General features: G+C 50.1%; 1 protein-coding gene and 1 long non-coding RNA gene across 2 annotated transcripts in view; one reads left to right on the top strand and one right to left on the bottom strand.

The window, feature by feature from the left end:
- The first annotated feature begins 13 nt into the window (after positions 1-13).
- On the top strand, positions 14-3,382 carry LOC144276808 (uncharacterized). The gene is made up of 2 exons (XR_013348339.1): positions 14-76; positions 843-3,382. It is a non-coding gene; the product is annotated as an uncharacterized LOC144276808 (long non-coding RNA).
- Positions 3,383-6,579: 3,197 nt separating this feature from the next.
- The window catches only part of CCDC30 (coiled-coil domain containing 30), a 136,047-nt gene continuing 124,345 nt past the window's right edge, over positions 6,580-18,281 (bottom strand). Inside the window, exon 24 of the mRNA XM_077837566.1 lies at positions 6,580-6,851. Within this exon, the coding sequence (XP_077693692.1) occupies positions 6,638-6,851 (214 nt within the window). The 3' untranslated portion in view covers positions 6,580-6,637. The remainder of the gene's footprint in view (positions 6,852-18,281) is intronic.

The raw sequence follows: 18,281 nt of genomic DNA, 5'->3' as shown, positions 1-18,281 counted from the left end.
CCGCCCTCGGGGCGGGAGGGGTCACCGCGGAGGCGCCTGTGCCGTGCCCGAAGCTGTGGCTGTAGGAACGTGCTCGGTAGGGGGCACGGAGCATGCGCAGTAACATCTGCCCCTTCCCGGGGTGGGGCTCTGCAGCCTGCCCTTTACGCGGGCTGCAAAGCGGGAAGCGGAGCCGGGGGGAGGCCAGGGTCTGAACAGGGGGCGGAAATCGACGGGTGGCGGCCGGCGGCGGGAGGCAGGGCCAGGCTGGGGCTGACGGGGAAAATCAGGGGCGGGGGGAGCCGGAGTGAAACGCAGGGGCGAGGCGCTGGCAGAGGGCAAAAGCCCGGCACTGCGGCCCGGCGGTGGGCGCAGAGCCCGTGTTTGCAGGGGCCGGGCCGGGGGCCTTTTGTCCCCCGCCCACAGGCGGCACCTCTCAGCACGGGCTCCGCAGGGCTGGTTCTTGGCGGCCCAGGAATCCCAGGGCCGGGGCCCTGCAGCGCCTCTCGCTCTGGTGAGGGGGGCTGCGGGGCTGCAGGAGCCTTGGCTCAGTGAGATGCTTTACTCCAAAGGCAGAATCCCGTGTCCGTGTATCTGACCGCATCAAGTCTCATAGCCCTTCACCCTCTGTCTGTCCTGCTGCCGGGCTTCCCTGAGTTCCCCTTAGCACGTCCCCGTTGAGCTTTGATACCGTGCAGATGCATCTCACTGTGCTATTTAATTTATATTTTAACAAGACTCATTGAAAAGATGTATAAGTACTTGCTAGTAGTTTGAACAACGACATCTGTGTTTCTAGTAGTGTTTTTTACTGTGATTTCCAAGTTGGAATTTTTAATTTAACTTTTTCTTATTATTTTTAGAGCAGAAGTTTATTCTGATGGATCATCTGACTTCCAGTCTGACTGAATTTCTGGCCTGGTCTCAAAACTTTGTTTTCATTCAATCCACTAATGGCAATTGCCTTTTGCAACTGTTATTTTGCCTCTCAATCCAGCCCTTAGTGTTTTTCCGTATGCCATTGCTTGCGTGTAGAACTTGATTCTCAAATATTCAGTAGAGGCAGTATACTATCTCATGTGACATTCTTCTCAAAAGCAAAAATCTGTTCTAATTTTTGCTAAACATTAGAACTGCTGTAGTGGGTCAGACCAATAGTCCATCTAGTCCAGTATCCTGCCGTCTGACAGTGTCCAGGGCCAGGTGCTTCAGAGGGAATGAACGGAACAGGCAATCACTGAGTGAACCATCCCTTCATCCACTCCCAGCATCTGGTAGTCGGAGGTTTAGGGAGACCCACAGCATGGGGATGCATCCCTGATTATCTTGGCTGATAGCTGATGCACCTATCCTGAGGAACTGATCCTCACTGGGGAGTAAGGGTTGCCCTCACCAGTTCAGCATACACTCCACACAGTGCATGGCTCCTTTGGGGTGCTAGGTATAGCTGGCAGTGCCTCCTGCCCCTACCCGTTTGCCATCAGGGTATTTAGGCAGCAGCAACATTATGGCTTCCATATGAATGGGTGTGTTTGCAGGAGGGAAAGGACTTCTTGGCCCTCTTCTCACCTCCACCTCTGTGTGATGGCAGCCATATTTTGACCCTATAATAGATAGGAACTGCTTCTATCAGGAAAAATTCAGGTGAGCATAGATAGCTCTCAGTAAGGGAAATAGGAAATCCAAAATACTTCTCTCTCCTTTCTACCCAGCCAGGGACTAAAATACACCTGCATGGAGACAAACCCATCTGGATCATCTTTACCCTACTGACATCAAAATCTCTCTCTGAACAAGCCCCTTCATCTCCAATGAGATATTACCCCAGGAGCTTGCTGGAATCTAGCCTCCCTTTGATCAGAAACCTTTGTCAGTCAAGGCAATAGGACAAGTGCATTGCTGCCTGTGACTGCCTGCTGAGTTGATGAAATGTAATGGTCAGAGATTGCACCAACATAGAAGTATATTGAAGGCAAACCCTAAGAAAATTAAGAGTTTAAATTATCCTCCACATGTCCCGCGTCCCACTAAAATTAATCCAACCCACAGGTAACTTGGGCAGAAATGTCAATGTCAGGATGGCACAGTAAATGAAGCTGCAGAATAAATGATGTTTAAATGAACTCACTCTATTTTTTATAATCCTCTGTTAAGAGGTAATTGATTCATATGTACCCCAGGCAGGGTCATTTGGAAGCCGAACACTTTATGTTTCCATCTCATACTGTAAAGCTTTAGCAAATTAGGACAAGTTTTAGGAATTAGGACAAGTCAGCAAATAAGAACAACCTTAGGTATCAGTAACTGCTACTGGTAACAATTCACTGCTACTGGTAGCATAAGAACGGTCATACTGGGTCAGACCAAAGGTCCATCCAGCCAAGTATCCTGTCTACTGACAGTGGCCAATGCCAGGTGCCCCAGAGGGAGTGAACCTAATAGGTAATGATCTAGTGATCTCTCTCCTGCCATCCATCACCACCCTCTGGGCTAGGGACACCATTCCTTACTCATCCTGGCTAATAGCCATGAATGGACTTAACCTCCGTGAATTTATCCAGTTCTCTTTTAAACCCTGTTATAGTCCTAGTCTTCACAACCTCCTCAGGCAAGGAGTTCCACAGGTTGGCTGTGTGCTGCGTGAAGAAGAACTTCCTTTTATTTGTTTTAAACTTGCTGCCCATTAATTTCATTTGGTGGCCCCTAGTTCTTATATTATGGGAACAAGTAAATAACTTTTCCTTTTATAACTGCCTCTTGAAATTTCCACTACATGCTTCTGACGAAGTGGGTATTCACCCACAAAAGCTTATGCTCCAATACATCAGTTAATTTATAAGGTGCCACAGGACTCTTTGCCGCCTTTACAGATCCAGACTAACATGGCTACCCTTCTGATACTTTACTTTTCCTTATTCACTTTCTCCACACCACTCATGATTTTACATACCTCTCTCATATCCCCCCTTAGTCTCCTCTTTTCCAAGCTGAAAAGTCCTAGCCTCTTTAATCTCTCCTCATATGGGACCCGCTCCAAACCCCTAATCATTTTAGTTGCCCTTCTCTGAGTGTATTCTAATGCCAGTATTGGGCGGGATTGAGATGAGGAGACCACATCTGTACACAGTATTCAAGATATGGGCGTACCATGGATTTATATAAGGGCAATAGGACATTCTCTGTCTTATTCTCTATCCCTATTTTAATGATTCCTAACATCCTGTTTGCATTTTTGAGTGCTGCTGCACACTGCGTGGACGTCTTCAGAGAACTATCCACGATGACTCCAAGATCTCTAGTTGTAGCTAAATTAGCCCCCATCATATTGTATGTATAGTTGGGGTTATTTTTTCCAATGTGCATTACTTTACATTTATCCACATTAAATTTCATTTGCCATTTTGTTGCCCAATCTCTTAGTTTTGTGAGATCGTTTTGAAGTTCTTCACAGTCTGCTTTGGTCTTAACTATCTTAAGCAGTTTAGTATCATCTGCAAACTTTGCAACCTTACTGTTTACCCCTTTCTCCGGATCATTTATGAATAAGTTGAATAGGACTGGTCCTAGGAGTGACCCTTGGGGAACACCACGAGTTACCCCTCTCCATTCTGAAAATTTACCATTTATTCCTACTCTTTGTTCCCTGTCTTTTAACCAGTTCTCAATCCACGAAAGGATCTTCCCTCTTATCCCATGACAACTTAATTCATGTTTGGTGAGGGACCTTGTCAAAGGCTTTCTGGAAATCTAAGTACACTATGTCCACTGGATTCCCCCTTGTCCACGTTTGTTGACCCCTTCAAAGAACTCTAATAGATTAGTAAAACATGATTTACCTTTACAGAAACCATGCTGACTTTTGCACAACAATTTATGTTCTATGTGTCTGACAATTTTATTCTTTACTGTTGTTTCAACTAATTTGCCCGATATTGACGTTAGACTTACCAGTCTGTAATTGCCGGGATCACCTCTAGAGCCCTTCTTAAATATTGACATTACATTAGCTATCTTCCAGGCTTTGGGTACAGTAACTGATTTAAAGGACAGGTTACAAACCATAGTCAATAGTTTCGCAATTTCACATTTGAGTTCTTTCAGAACTCTTGGGTGAATGCCATCTGGTCCCGGTGACTTGTTACTATTAAGTTTCTCAATTAATTCCAAAATCTCCTCTAGTGACACATCAATCTGTGACAATTCCTCAGATTTGTCACCTACAAAAGACAGCTCAGGTTTGTGAATCTCCCTAACATCCTCAGCCGTAAAGACTGAAGCAAAGAATTAATTTAGTTTTGCCACAATGACTTTATCATCTTTAAGTGCTCCTTTTGTATCTCGATCGTCCAGGGGCCCCACTGGTTGTTTAGAAGGCCTCCTGCTTCTGATGTACTTAAAAATCTTTTTGTTACTACCTTTTGAGTTTTTGGCTAGCTGTTCTTCAAACTCCATCAGATTACATCAGATAGGAGTTTTCTACAATCCCTTACATATGAGTAACTGCTACCGGTAGCAAATTCCAGTGCAGAAAAGGGGTCGCCTGAGCGGGCGGGAAAAGCGCCTACCCAGTCTCATGTCTCCCTCCTGCCCAATGCAGGCCAGGCCGGCTTGTCTGGAGGATAGGATTGGGGCCCAGGTCCCGCTGTGACCGCAGGATGCAGTACCGGGTTTACAGTGGCATCAGGCCCACACTTGGAAGTGGCCATGTGACTACTTGGGGGCCCACAAAGGGTTAATCCAGCCCTGGCCACAGCCCAGCAATGTGAAGTCAGCAACTTCTCAGTGCTGGTTGAAACCGCATGCAGGCACAGCAGGGACTGGGTGTTGCAAGGCATGCTGGGAGGTATGGTTTGCACGCCACTGCGTTCCGCTGGGGCCTTGGGATCTGCGCTGCCAGCTGCAATACTAGTCCCAGCATGCCCCGTGCAATGCTGTGGGCTGCCCCAGGTGAAGCGGGCAGACCAAAAACAAAAAACCCAACGCCCCAGCAAGGAAATAGTGCAGGGAGAGAGTTCCCAGTGCTGACCCTGCTTGGTCCCCTGCCCCCATGGGGCACGGCGGGAGGGGCTCCAGGCTCACCCCACCCCTGAGTCTGTCCCGCTCTCCTGGGGCAGTGGGAAGCCAGGAGCGGCCGTGGTGCTCTGACTCCCTGCGTGCAGCCCTCCCGGCCATGGGCTCCTGGGCACCATCTGGACCCTGCAGCTTTGCATTGGGGGGGTTGAAGGTGGTTGTCTGTGGCCCCCAGGGGAGGGGGGCGGTGACAGCAGGGCTGGCTGCCCGCTCCCTGCCGGTGGCAATGCCCAGCAACTGCCCCTGCCCTCCAGGGAGGGCAGAACACGGCTTGGGGGGAAGGGGCAGTTGTGGAGTGAGTCTGGGTTCAACGGGGGAAGCTGGTGGTGACTCTGTGGGGGAGGAGGATAGGAGAAGCAGGGTGTGAAGGTGGAGGGGGCAGAAGGAGGGGATAGTTCCGGTTGAAGCTGGGGGTTGGTTTGGGGGGGCAGTAGAAGGGAGGAAGGTGACAGCCCTGGGGTGAAAGTGTGTGTGTGTGTCGGGGGTGAGTGGTAGCAGGGATATTGAGAAGAGCCCTTGTGTGAAGGTCGGGGTTAGTTGTGTGTGGGGGGGGGGCAGTAGGAGAGACAGGGAGAGGAGAGCCCAGGTGTGAACATTGGGGTAGAGGCTTGAGGCTGGGTTGTGGTAGCCTTTGTGATAAAGAGTGTGTGTGTGTGTCTCTCAGTAGTCTTTTCTCCCAGCACCAGCAATTTTCCTCCCCACACTCCACCCCAGTAACTTACGTTTTGTAAACATTATTGTACCAAGCTAGAAAATCCAGCTTTCAAAATTGTATTTATGAAACATAAGGAGAGGGTGGAGGGGACATGCAGGTGCAACTCTACTGAGGGGTACATTGGGGCTTAATATGGCTCATAAATGTGCTAGTTAAGCACTTGTGTTCAGGGCCAGAAGCAGGCCCTGAGTGTTTTAACAAAAAAAGCAAAACTAACAAAGAACCTCCTCCCACACAAGTAAACCAAATTCAAGAGTATTCTGAATATATTGATGTTAGCCCAGTCTGTTCTCTATGGACTGAGGGAAGGTCTTAATCAAGTATGGCTTCAAATATCTTGTTTAGTTTTTGAATAAATGTTTTCATCTCCATCCCAGCAGGACCAGGTTTACTGTGGCACCGTTGCACTGGGCCCACACTTCGAAAGGGTCCATAACGACTACGTGAGGGCTCACAGATATATTTGGCGTCAGGCCCACAAAAGTTTAATCTGGCCCTGGCAGGGCAGACCTATGTGGAGGGCAGGATCAGGGCCCTGGCCCTGCTGTGAGTGCAGGTGGGCCCGTGTGGAGGCAGGATTGGGGCCCCGGCCTGTGAACGTGTCTAGATCACACAAGGAGTTGAGACCAAATGACAAACACCCCTTTTAAAAAAACCTTGTTTAATTAGATCTGTGAAAATTCCAGGGAGATCTGGGATGAGACGCTAGAGCCGGGCAAGTGATTGACATAACAGCTGTCAAATAACAGCTGAGAAAATCACAAAGTTAATTGAACGAGTTATTAGACACACAGTGATCCAGCTGGCATGGCCCCTTGCAGCGGGAAGCCAACAGCCACAGTCCAAGCAGAGAGCAGCTCCTTGTAGTCCCTCTTAGATGCTATCGCAGCTGAAGCTTGGACTCTGAGGCTGAGTTGGGAAGTTTGGGGTGTCTCCAGGTGAAGCCACATTTAAGTAACCAATCTCAGAAGGCTGAGACGGTGATAAAGAAAACATGGACTTTGGGGTCTCGGTTCCTTCTTCAGGCTTGACATCTTGAATGGCTCTCAGAATGCCGTGGGAGTTTGACAGCCCTGTCACTGAGAAGCTGAAAAAGAATTTCCATCACTAATTCACTTTGCAAACATCTGCCTATGGCAGTCACCTGGCCTCCACTATTGTAGCGTCTAAGTGCCTCACAATCTAACATATTTGTCCTCACACGCCCGGTGGGCAGGGCAGTGCTATTATCCCCCAATTACAGCTGGGAAACAGGCTCAAAGAGGCTGAGTGACATCAGACAGGAAGTCTGTGGCACAGCAGGGACTTGAACCCAAATCCTAGGCTAGTGCCCTACTGACCGGACTATCCTTCCTTTCTCTGCAACCTTCCCAACAGGTTCTCTCGCCAGTAAGGCCATGCTTTAAAGGAACAGGGCAATTTGTGTCACAAACAGGTGGTTTTTAATTTAAAAATAAATGTTTTGGAGCTGTTTTTGGAAAACTTCATTTGGGAGAAAAGTCAGTAAAATGTGCTTAAACGTGTGTTCAGAAATGTCCATTGCTGTTGCATATTTACAGTGCAGTGCTGATAATATCTGTCAAGTTGCTTTATTCTTACACTGTCTTGCACAGAATATGTTTGCTAATGTTTATGGCAAAACCCCTGAGTAACCTAAGTCAATGTGCAGCTGCCCTGCGACCCCAGCCCTGCTAACCAGCAGAAGCAAAACTTTCTCTTCCCACTCAGTTCCATATCACCTTGATCAACATGGGCAGGGCACCAAGTTCTGGGTCTCCACACCTCACTCAATCCTCATGCCTCCCCAAATCACCTAGTTTCCCCCATAACCCACTGTCCCCCAACTCAACTTGAGGCAAGCCCCAAGCCACCCAGCTCTCTAGATGGCTGCTCCACCATAACTGTGATAGACTCGTATTTCCCTCGCTCCCTTGGCTCCTCCTAACCCACAGTGCCTCCAAAGCTCCCCACAAAAGTACACCCCTACAAGCTCCTGTGACTCAATGGTTCCCACCATGATTATTTCAACCCCTCTATCCCCTCACTGCTCCCAACCTAAACCTTAGAGACTCTGTTTTCCTCTGAGGAGCCCCCAGACTCCACAGTGCAAACAATGCCGAACTCCTGGCTCTCTGATGGCACCCCAGCACTCTGTGCCCCTTCCTCAGTAAACCAACAGCTCTTTATTGTTATTAATTATGTGTATTGCAGTGGCACCTGGAAGCCCCAACCAAGGAGCAAGGCCCATTGTGATAGGTCCTTTACACACACAGTGGAAAGCTCCGAAGGGCTTACAATCAAAGAAAAGGAGGCAGCAGCTAGCAGTTTAGCCACTCGACCACACCTATAACCCCCCTAAAATTCAATTCCTCCTTAAACACCCCTTCTTCACATGACCCCTGCTCCCCCTTAGCCCTGGGAGTGTTTGAGGGAGGGCTGTAGCCAGAACCCAATTTCAAATTTTGGGCAGGCCAATGGCCCACGATCCTCCAGGTTAGGTACCAGGATCTTCAGGAGAAGGTCACTGCCCTTCCAATACCCACAGGGGCATGGCCTGTTATGCAAACTAAGCTGGCAAAGCACTGGCCCTATCTTTTATAACAAGGCCTTGGGGGAAGCCCTCCCCCAATGGGCAGGGTTTCTCTGTGTGTATGAGTAGCCCCACCAAACAGGGGTGGAGTGGGGCTTCCCCTTAGCATGGGAGAAACCCTGCCCATCGTAGGAGGGGCTTCCAAAGACCCAGCAACCATAAGATATGTATTAAAGACCTGGATGCTGGGGGACAAGCATGGGAATCCCTTTGCAAGGGTTTCTTAGTCCCTCTGTCTCCTAGGGCACGGGCAGAGGGCTTTTTTTGAAGTTTCACTGCAAACAGTTTTGCAAATTATCAAGTCCCCTGAAGAAGAGTTGTGAGAATGGGACTAATGGTTATTATGATCCTAGTGACAGGACAGACAGCTTATGGAATTGTGGGAAAAGGCCTAAAATCTTCTAATGAAGAAGAACCCAAGCAGGCTGGGATTTTGTTGAAATTTATTCCGAAAGCTCTATTTTGTGGTTGTCTTTCAGACTGTTTAGGAAATGACACTTAGCACTACAGGAGAAGGTTCACTCCCATGTATGGTTATGGAGACATTAAGCCCGAGATCATGAAAAAGAAAAAACGGTTACTCACCTCTGTAACTGTTGTTCTTTGAAATGTGTTGCTCATATCCATTCCAATTAGGTGTGAGCGCGCTGTGTGCATGGCCATCGGAGGATTTTTTACCCTAGCAACACCCGGTGGGTTGGCTTTGGAGCCCCCTGGAGTGGCGCCTTCATGGCGCTCGATATATATCCCAGCCGACCCATCACCCCCTCAGTTCCTTCTTGCCGGCTGCTCCGACAGAGGGGAAGGGGGGTGGGTTTGGAATGGATATGAGCAACACATCTCGAAGAACAACAGTTACAAAGGTGAGTAACTGTTTTTTCTTCGAGTGCTTGCTCATATTGATTCCAATTAGGTGACTCCCAAGCCTTACCTAGGCGGTGGGGTCAGAGTGGAGCAACCTGAATTGTAGGACCACTCTACCAAATGCCGCATCATCTCCTGTGTGTCGGATGACGGCATAGTGCGAAGCAAAAGTGTGTACCGAGGAACAAGTTGTGGCTCTGCAGATCTCCTGGATCGGCACCTGGACCAGAAAAGCCACTGATGAGGGCAAGCGCAGATGAAGACATGATCTATGAAGAGATCCACTGAGAGGAGACCAGGAGGCCTTTGATCTGGTCCGCCACCTCAGCAAAGAGCTATGTCAAGTTCCTGAACTGCTTCGTACACACGATGTAGGAGGCAAGGGCTCTATGGACATCGAGGGAGTGCAGCCGCTGTTCCTGGCGACTGGCATACAGGTTTGGATAAAAAACTGGAAGAAAAATGTCCTGGCTGATATGGAAGGCAGATACCACCTTGGGAAGAAAGGCTGGGTGGGGCCGAAGCTGCACTTTATCTTCATGGAAGATTGTGTAGGGTGGTTCCAAGGTAAGGGCTCTGAGCTTGGAGACACGCTGTGCCGACGTGATAGTGATATGGAAAGCCATTTTCCAGGAGAGGTAGAGGAGGGAGCAGCTGGCCAGTGGGTCAAACGGGGGCCCCATGAGTTGGGAGAGGACCAGGTTAAGGTCCCATGTGGGGACTGGCTGTCGAACCTGTGGGTAGAGATGGTCCAGGCCCTTGAGGAACCTGCCAACCATGGGATTGGCGAAGACTGAGCGACCATTTGCGCCTGGGTGAAAAGCCGAGATGGCCACAAGGTGACCTCTGACAGAGGATGCCGCCAGGCCCTGCTGTTTTAGGCTCAGGAGATACTCCAAAATGAGAGGCATGGACGCCTGGAGAGGGGGCGTGTTGCACTGAGCGCACCAGCACAAAAACCGCTTCCACTTAGCCGTATATGTGACCTGAGTGGAGGGCTTCCTACTGCCCATCAGCACTTGCTGTACCGAATCTGAACAGACACATTCTGAAGGGTTTACCCAAGCAGCATCCATGCCGTTAGGTGGAGAGATCGCAGGTCGGGATGGCAGAGGCGACTGTGATCCGGAGTAATCGGTCGGGAAGAAGAGGCAATGGGACTGGAGCATCCACAGAGAGCTCCAATAGCACAGTGAACCAGAGCTGTCTGGGCCACGCTGGAGCCACCAGAATCACTTGCGCCCTGTCCCTGTGCACTTTGAGCAAGACCCTGTGCACAAGGGGGAACGGGGGAAAGGTGTAAAATAGTCAACCCATCCACAGGAGCAAGAAGGCATCTGTGAGAGAGCCCGGGGAACGGCCTTGGAGGGAGCAGAAAGCTGGGCATTTCCGATTGCTGCGGGAGGCGAACAGGTTGACCTGGGGAAACCCTCACCTTCGGAAGATGGGGTGGATGACATCTGGTCGGAGTGACCACTCGTGGGAGCGGAAGGACCTGCTTAGGTGGGCCGCCAGCGTGTTCTGGACCCCAGGGAGAAAGGACGCCACCAGGTGAATGGAGTGGGCTATGCAGAATTCCCACAGTCGAACTGCCTCCTGAGAGAGGGGGGAGGAACGGGCCCCCCCCTTGTTTGTTGATGTAGAACATGGCCATGGTGCTGTCTGTGAGGACCGCCACACAAGGACTGTGCAGCCGCTCCTGGAAGGCTTGTCAGGCAAGGCGTACCGCCATCAGTTCCTGTACGTTGATATGAAGGGAGAGCATGGAAGGGGACCATAGGCCCTGCTTCTGAATGTCCCCAAGGTGGGCACCCCATCCCAGGGTGACGCATCCATGATAAGGGACAAGGAGGGCTGTGGGCTGTGAAAAGGGACTCCTTTGCATATCACCAGGGGATCCAGCCCCTAGTGGAGGGAGGCCAGGATCCACTCTGGGACGGTGGCCACCAAGTTCAGGCTCTCTCGACCTGGGCGATAGACTGATGCCAGCCTGGCTTGTAATGGGAGGAGTTGAAGTCTGGCATGCCTAGTCATGTATGTGCAGGAAGTCATGTGTCCGAGAAGACTCAAGCACCTTCTTGCCGATGAGGTTGGGAAGCTCTGAAGGCTCCGGACAAGGGCCACTATAGCCTGGAAACGAGCGTCCGGCAGGAACATAAGAATATAAGAACGGCCACATTGGGTCAGACCAAAGGTCCATCCAGCCCAGTATCCTGTCTACCGACAGTGGCCAATCCCAGGTGCCCCAGAGGGAGTGAACCTAACAGGTAATGATCTAGTGATCTCTCTCCTGCCATCCATCTCCACCCTCTGACAAACAGAGGCGAGGGACACCATTCCTTACCCATCCTGGCTAATAGCCATTAATGGAATTAACATTCATGAATTTATCCAGTTCTCTTTTAAACCCTGTTATAGTCGTAGCCTTCACAATCTCTTCAGGCAAGGAGTTCCACAGGTTGACTGTGCGCTGAGTGAAGAAGAACTTCCTTTTATTTGTGTTAAACCTTCTACCCATTAATTTCATTTTGTGGCTCCTACTTCTTATATTATGGGAACCAGTAAATAACTTTTCCTTATTCCCTTTCTCCACACCACTCATGATTTTATATACCTCTATCATATCCCCCCTTAGTCTCCTCTTTTCCAAGCTGAAAAGTCCTAGCCTCTTTAATCTCTCCTCATATGGGACCTGTTCCAAACCCCTAATCATTTTAGTTGCCCTTTTCTGAACCTTTTCTAATGCCAGTATATCTTTTTTGAGATGAGGGGACCACATCTGTATGCACTATTCAAGATGTGGGCATACCATGGATTTATATAAGGGCAATAAGATATTCTCTGTCTTATTCTCTATCCCTTTTTTAAAGATTCCTAACATCCCGTTTGCTTTTTTGACTGCTGCTGCACACTGCGTGGATGTCTTCAGAGAACTATCCACGATGAATCCAAGAACTTTCTCCTGATTAGTTGAAGCTAAATTAGCCCCCATCATATTGTATGTATAATTGGGGTTATTTTTTCCAATGTGCATTACTTTACATTTATCAACAGTAAATTTCATTTGCCTTTTTGTCGCCCAATCACTTAGTTTTGAGATATCTTTTTGAAGTTTTTCACAGTCTGCTTTGGTCTTAACTATCTTGAGCAGTTTAGTATCAACTGCAAATGCCACCTCACTGTTTACCCCTTTCTCCAGATCATTTATGAATAGGTTGAATAGAATTGGTCCTAGGACTGACCCTTGGGGAACACCACTAGTTACCCCTCTCCATTCTGAAAATTTACCATTTATTCCTACCCTTTGTTCCCTGTCTTTTAACCAGTTGTCAAGCCATGAAAGGATCTTCCCTCTTATCCCATGACAACTTAATTCACGTAAGAGCCTTTGGTGAGGGACCTTGTCAAAGGCTTTCTGGAAATCTAAGTACACTATGTCCACTGGATCCCCCTCGTCCACATGTTTGTTGACCCCCTCAAAGAACTCTAATCGATTAGTAAGACATGATCTCCCTTTACAGAAACCATGTTGACTTTTGCACAACAATTTATGTTCTTCTATGTGTCTGACAATTTTATTCTTTACTATTGTTTCAACTAATTTGCCCGGTACTGACGTTAGACTTACTGGTCTGTAAGTGCTAGGATCACCCCTAGAGCCCTTCTTAAATGTTACATTAGCTATCTTCCAGGCATAGGGTACAGAAGCTGATTTAAAGGACAGGTTACAAACCATCATTAATTGTTCCTCATTTTCACATCTGAGTTCTTTCAGAACTCTTGGGTGAATGCCATCTGGTCCTGGTGACTTGCTACTGTTAAGTTTCTCAATTAATTCCAAAACCTCCTCTGGTGACGCTTCGATCTGTGACAATTCCTCAGATTTGTCACCTACAAAAGACGGCTCAGGTTTGGGAATCTCCCTAACATCTTCAGCTGTGAAGACTGAAGCAAAGAATTAATTTAGTTTCTCTGCAATGACTTTTTCGTCTTTAGGTGCTCCTTTTGTATCGCGATCGTCCAGGGGCCTCACTGGTTGTTTAGCAGGCTTCCTGCTTCTGATGTACTTAAAAAACATTTTGTTATTACCTTTTGAGTTTTTGGCTAGTTGTTCTTCAAACTCCTTTTTGGCTTTTCTTATTACATTTTTACCTTTTATTTGGCAGTGTTTATGCTCCTTTCTATTTACCTCACTAGGATTTGACTTCCACTTTTTAAAAGATGACTTTTTATCTCTCACTGCTTCTTTTATATGGTTGTTAAGCCACGGTGGCTCTTTTTTAGTTCTTTTACTATGTTTTTTAATTTGGGGTATACATTTAAGTTGGGCCACTATTATGGTGTCTTTGAAAAGTGTCCATGCAGCTTGCAGGGATTTCACTCTAGTCACTGTACCTTTTAACTTCTGTTTAACTAAGCTCCTCATTTTTGCATAGTTCCCCTTTCTGAAATTAAATACCACAGTGTTGGGCTGTTGAGGTGTTCTTCCCACCACAGGAATGTTAAATGTTATTATATTATGGTCACTATTTCCAAGCGGTCCTGTTATAGTTACCTCTTGGACCAGATCCTGCGCTCTACTTTGGACTAGATCGAGAGTTGCCTCTCCCCTTGTGGGTTCCTGTACCAGCTGCTCCCTTAGCATTTCATCGTCACTATCACTGTCCTGGGCAGGTGGTCGATAATAGATCGCTACTGTTACATTCTTATTAGAGCATGTAATTACTATTCATAGAGATTCTGTGGAACATGTGGATTCATTTAAGATTTTTATTTCTTTTGATTCTACATTTTCTTTCACCTATAGTGCCACTCCCCGCCCCCCCACGTACGACCTGTTCTGTCCTTCCAATATATTTTGTTCCCTGGAATGATTGTGCCCCATTGATTGTCCTCACTCCACCAGGTTTCTGTGATGCCTATTATGTCAATATCCTCCTTTAACAGGAGGCACTCTAGTTCACCCATCTTATTATTTAGACTTCTAGCATTTGTGTACAAGCACTTTAAAAACTTGTCACTGTTTATTTGTCTGCCCTTTTCTGATGTGTCAGATTCTTCATGTGAATGTTTCTCGTCTGATCTGGCCCATATTTTGTCCTCTTTCCTCCTCTCTTCCTGACTAAAACCTGGAGAATCTCTATCACTAGACTCTCCTCTAAGAGAAGTCTCTGACCGATCCAGGTGTGCCTCTGCAGCGATCGGCTTTCCTCATCTCTTAGTTTAAAAACTGCTCTGCAACCTTTTTAATGTTTAGTGCCAGCAGCCTGGATCCTTCCTGTATAGGCTGCCCCCAACCCCAAAATTTCCTCAGTTCCTAACAAATCTAAACCCCTCCTTGCTACACCATCGTCTCATCCACGCATTGAGACTCTGAAGCTCTGCCTGCCCACCTGGCCCTGCGCCTGGAACTGGAAGCATTTCTGAGAATGCCACCATGGAGGTCCTGGATTTCAGTCTCTTTCCTAGCAGCCTAAATTTGACCTCCAGGACGTCTCTCCTACCCTTCCCTACGTCATTGGTACCTCCATGTACCACGACCCCTGGCTCCTCCCCAGCACTACACATAAGTCTATCTAGATGCCTCGAGAGATCCGCAACCTTCACACCAGGCAGGCAAGTCACCATACGGTTCTCCCTGTCATCACAAACCCAGCTATCTATGTTTCTAATGATCGACTCTCCCATTACTAACACCTGCCTTTTCCTAATGACTGGAGTTCCCTCGCCCGGAGAGGTAACCTCAGTGCGAGAGGATACCCCAGCATCATCTGGAAGGAGGGTCCCAACTATGGGAAAGTTCCTCTCTGTTCCGGTTGACTGCTTGTAATGGGGCGGCGGCCGCATTCCCATGCCAGATTGGGCTACAGCAGGCTAGACCGGCTGCGCACCACGGCAGCCAATCAGGGAGGGCCTGTTAGAGAGCCAATCAGGGCTGAGCAGGAGGCAGTCAATCAGGGCCAGGCTAGGCCCTATATAAAGGCTGCCCAGGCAAGACGCAGTCAGTCTCTCCCAGACCTTCAAAGGGGAAGGTCTGTCTCCTGAGCGAGGAGACCAGCACCTGGGACACCGCAGTGCTGGGCAGGCTCAAGGGAGCAGAAGGGAACTCCAGCCTGGTACCTGCCAGGCTGCAGGCCCTGATAGAAGGGCCCACAAGGTGCAAAGGGGCCAAAGGGAAGCGAAGGAGGGCAGGGAGGCTGCTGCCACAGGGTCCCTGGGCCGGGACCCAGAGTAGGGGGTGGGCCTGGGTCCCCCCCCTTCCCCCTTGTATTACACCCGGCCGTTAGAAGTGGCCATAGCGGACTGCACCCGACCCCTGACAGAAGGGGGTTAGACTTTAGGGGTGTGGTTGGCCACTGTGGCTGGGGCGAAGCAGAAAGACTGCTGTTAACCCCCCTGGAAGGGGGTGAAGGTGGACTAGGGGGCACTGCCGGAGGGCAGTGTCCTGAAGAGGACGCCGCGAGAAGGGAGCAACGCGGGTCCAGACGCCAACAGAGGGCGAGAGATGGACGGGACACCACCAGCGGAGGGCGCTCCACATGGACTGAGCTAATTCCCAGAGTTACCAACAAGAGGCGCTATGGTGGTGAGTCCCAACCCCGTCACACTGCTCTCCTCTGGGCCTTTCATCCTCCTTAACAGCGCAGGGGCTGTCTGACCAGAGGTGGGACAAATCTACAGTGTCCTGGAAAGCCTCATCAACACACCTCTCTGCCTCCCTTAGCTCCTCCAGTTCTGCCACCCTGGCCTCCAAAGCCCGTACACAGTCTCTGAGGGCCAGGAGCTCCTTGCACCGAATGCACACATACGCCACCCGCCCACAGGGCAGGTAATCATACATGCTACACTGAGCACAATAAACAGGATATCCCCCACTCGGCTGCTGGGCTTCTGCCTGCATTTTCTCCTACCGTTACCTAGGTTAATGATAGGGTTTTTGTTTAAATCAAGAAGTTTTGATTATAGTTTAAAGGTTTTAAAGAATGGCAAATGTACCTTGCACCCTTCCCAACTCCCTCTCGAAACTCCCTGTTAGTGGCCCCTGTTTGCAAAGCTCCCTGGTCGCTTGCTCACTGCTTTATAAAGCCCTGGCCTCCTTGATAGCCCCGCCCCCTGACTAAGGCTCAGCCAATGAACAGAGGCTTCTAGATTTCAAACCTTGTTTAGAAGCTCACAGCTTCCAACTGCCGGCTCATGTTTGCATGGAGTACAGAACCGCCCCGATTGGGTTGCCACTTTGAGAAGGAGGCGTAACCGACTAAACGTGTCTGGGACCAAGCGGAAGTAGGACTGCACCTATTCTCTGATGCGCCCCTGGTTAAGCCAGTCGTCGAGGTAAGGGTATACCTGCATCCGCCGTCGACCAAGGAAGGCCGCCTCGACTGCCATACATTTAGTGAACACTCGGGGGGATGGAGGGGGCGGGGGGAGACCAAAGGGGAGGGCCATGAACTGATAGCGTTCGCAGTTGACCACAAAGTGGAGGAAGTGTTTGTCTGTTGGATGAATCGCTATGTGGAAATACACATCCTTCATGTCAAGGGTGGCGTACCAGTCTCCAGGATCCAGGGAAGGTATAATGGTGCCCAAGGAGACCATGCGGAACTTCAACTTTACCATGAACTTGTTGAGTCCACGCAGGTCCACAATGGGCCAAAGCCTGCCCTTTGCCTTGGGGATTAGGAAATATCGGGAGTAGAACCCCCTGCCTCTTAGCTCCCACGGAACCTCCTTGATCGCCCCAATGGCGAGGAGCGTCTGAACCTTCTGAATAAGGAGTTGCTCATGAGAAGGGTCCCTGACGAGGGATGGGGAAGGAGGGTGGGGAGGAAGAAAATTGGAGAGAGTATCCCCCTTCGACCGTGCGGAGGACCCAGTGGTCTGTGGTTATGTGAGACCAAGCACAGTGGAAACAGGATAAACAATTCAAGAAAGGTGGGGTAGGATCCTGAACGATGTCCAATACATCGTCCTCGGGCGTCTCTTCAAAAGGCCTGTTTTGAGCCCGATGAGGGCTTGGACGGGCCCTGGCCTTGTCCAGACTGGTGGTTGGAGGGCTTCCTCCTGTCATAACACCCCTGCCTCCTATAGAAATCCTGCCTCGGCCAAGGAAGAGGATAGGAGCCTTGTTGCGGCTGCTGGGGTTTGAAGGATTTCCGCTGGGTAGCAGGTGTGCGCATGCCCAGGGACTTCATTATCGCCCTTGAGTCCTTAAGGCTTTGTAGCCTTGAATCTGTCTTTTCCAAAAACGGGCCCTCTCCATCAAAGGGGAGGTCCTGCAGTGTTTGCTGAAGTTCCGGTGGCAGGCCGGAGGCTTGCAGCCCGGAGATAGGCCTCACTGCGATCCCTAAGGACAAAGTACATGCGGTGGAGTCAGCAGCGTCCAGCGAGGCCTCCAACGAGGTCCGTGCCACTGTTTTGCCTCTTCCACTAAAGCCTCAAACTCCTCTCTGGACTCAGGAGGTACTAACTCCTTAAACTTCAGCACAGAGTTCCAGGAGTTAAAATTGTAACGGCTCAGGAGCGCCTGCTGATTAGCGATCCTGAGCTGAAGTCTCCCCGAGGAATAAACTTTGCGCCCAGACAAATCAAGGAGCTGAGCACCCTTTGATTGGGCCTGCTGGCCAGGCCATTCTTTTTCGTTCACTGATGCCACCACAAGCGAAGAGGGCTGTGGGCGTGTGAACGGATAATCCTGTCCCTTCGAGGGGACAAAGCAGCCGCGCAGCCAGGTGGCGGGAACGGGGGGAGCGATCCAGAAAAAAAGGCACCACCCGCTGCGGCGCGTGTACTCCCCTGGCGGCGCTCCGGGGCTTCGGCGGCGGGACCACCCGGGGCGAGCGGGGGCGGCCGCTGGGGCTTCGGCGGCGGGACCACCCGGAGCGAGCGGGGGCGGCACCGGGGGCTTCGGCAGCGGGACCTTCAGGGCAGACACCCGGGGCGAGCGGGGGCGGCACCGGGGCTTCGGCGGCGGGACCTTCAGGGCAGACACCCGGGGCGAGCGGGGGCGGCCGCTGGGGCTTCGGCGGCGGGACCTTCAGGGCAGACACCCGGGGCGAGCGG

This window comes from Eretmochelys imbricata, chromosome 18 (genome assembly GCF_965152235.1).
Source record: "Eretmochelys imbricata isolate rEreImb1 chromosome 18, rEreImb1.hap1, whole genome shotgun sequence".
NCBI lineage: Eukaryota > Metazoa > Chordata > Testudines > Cheloniidae > Eretmochelys > Eretmochelys imbricata.
This window is presented reverse-complemented; position numbering and strand designations above follow the sequence as displayed.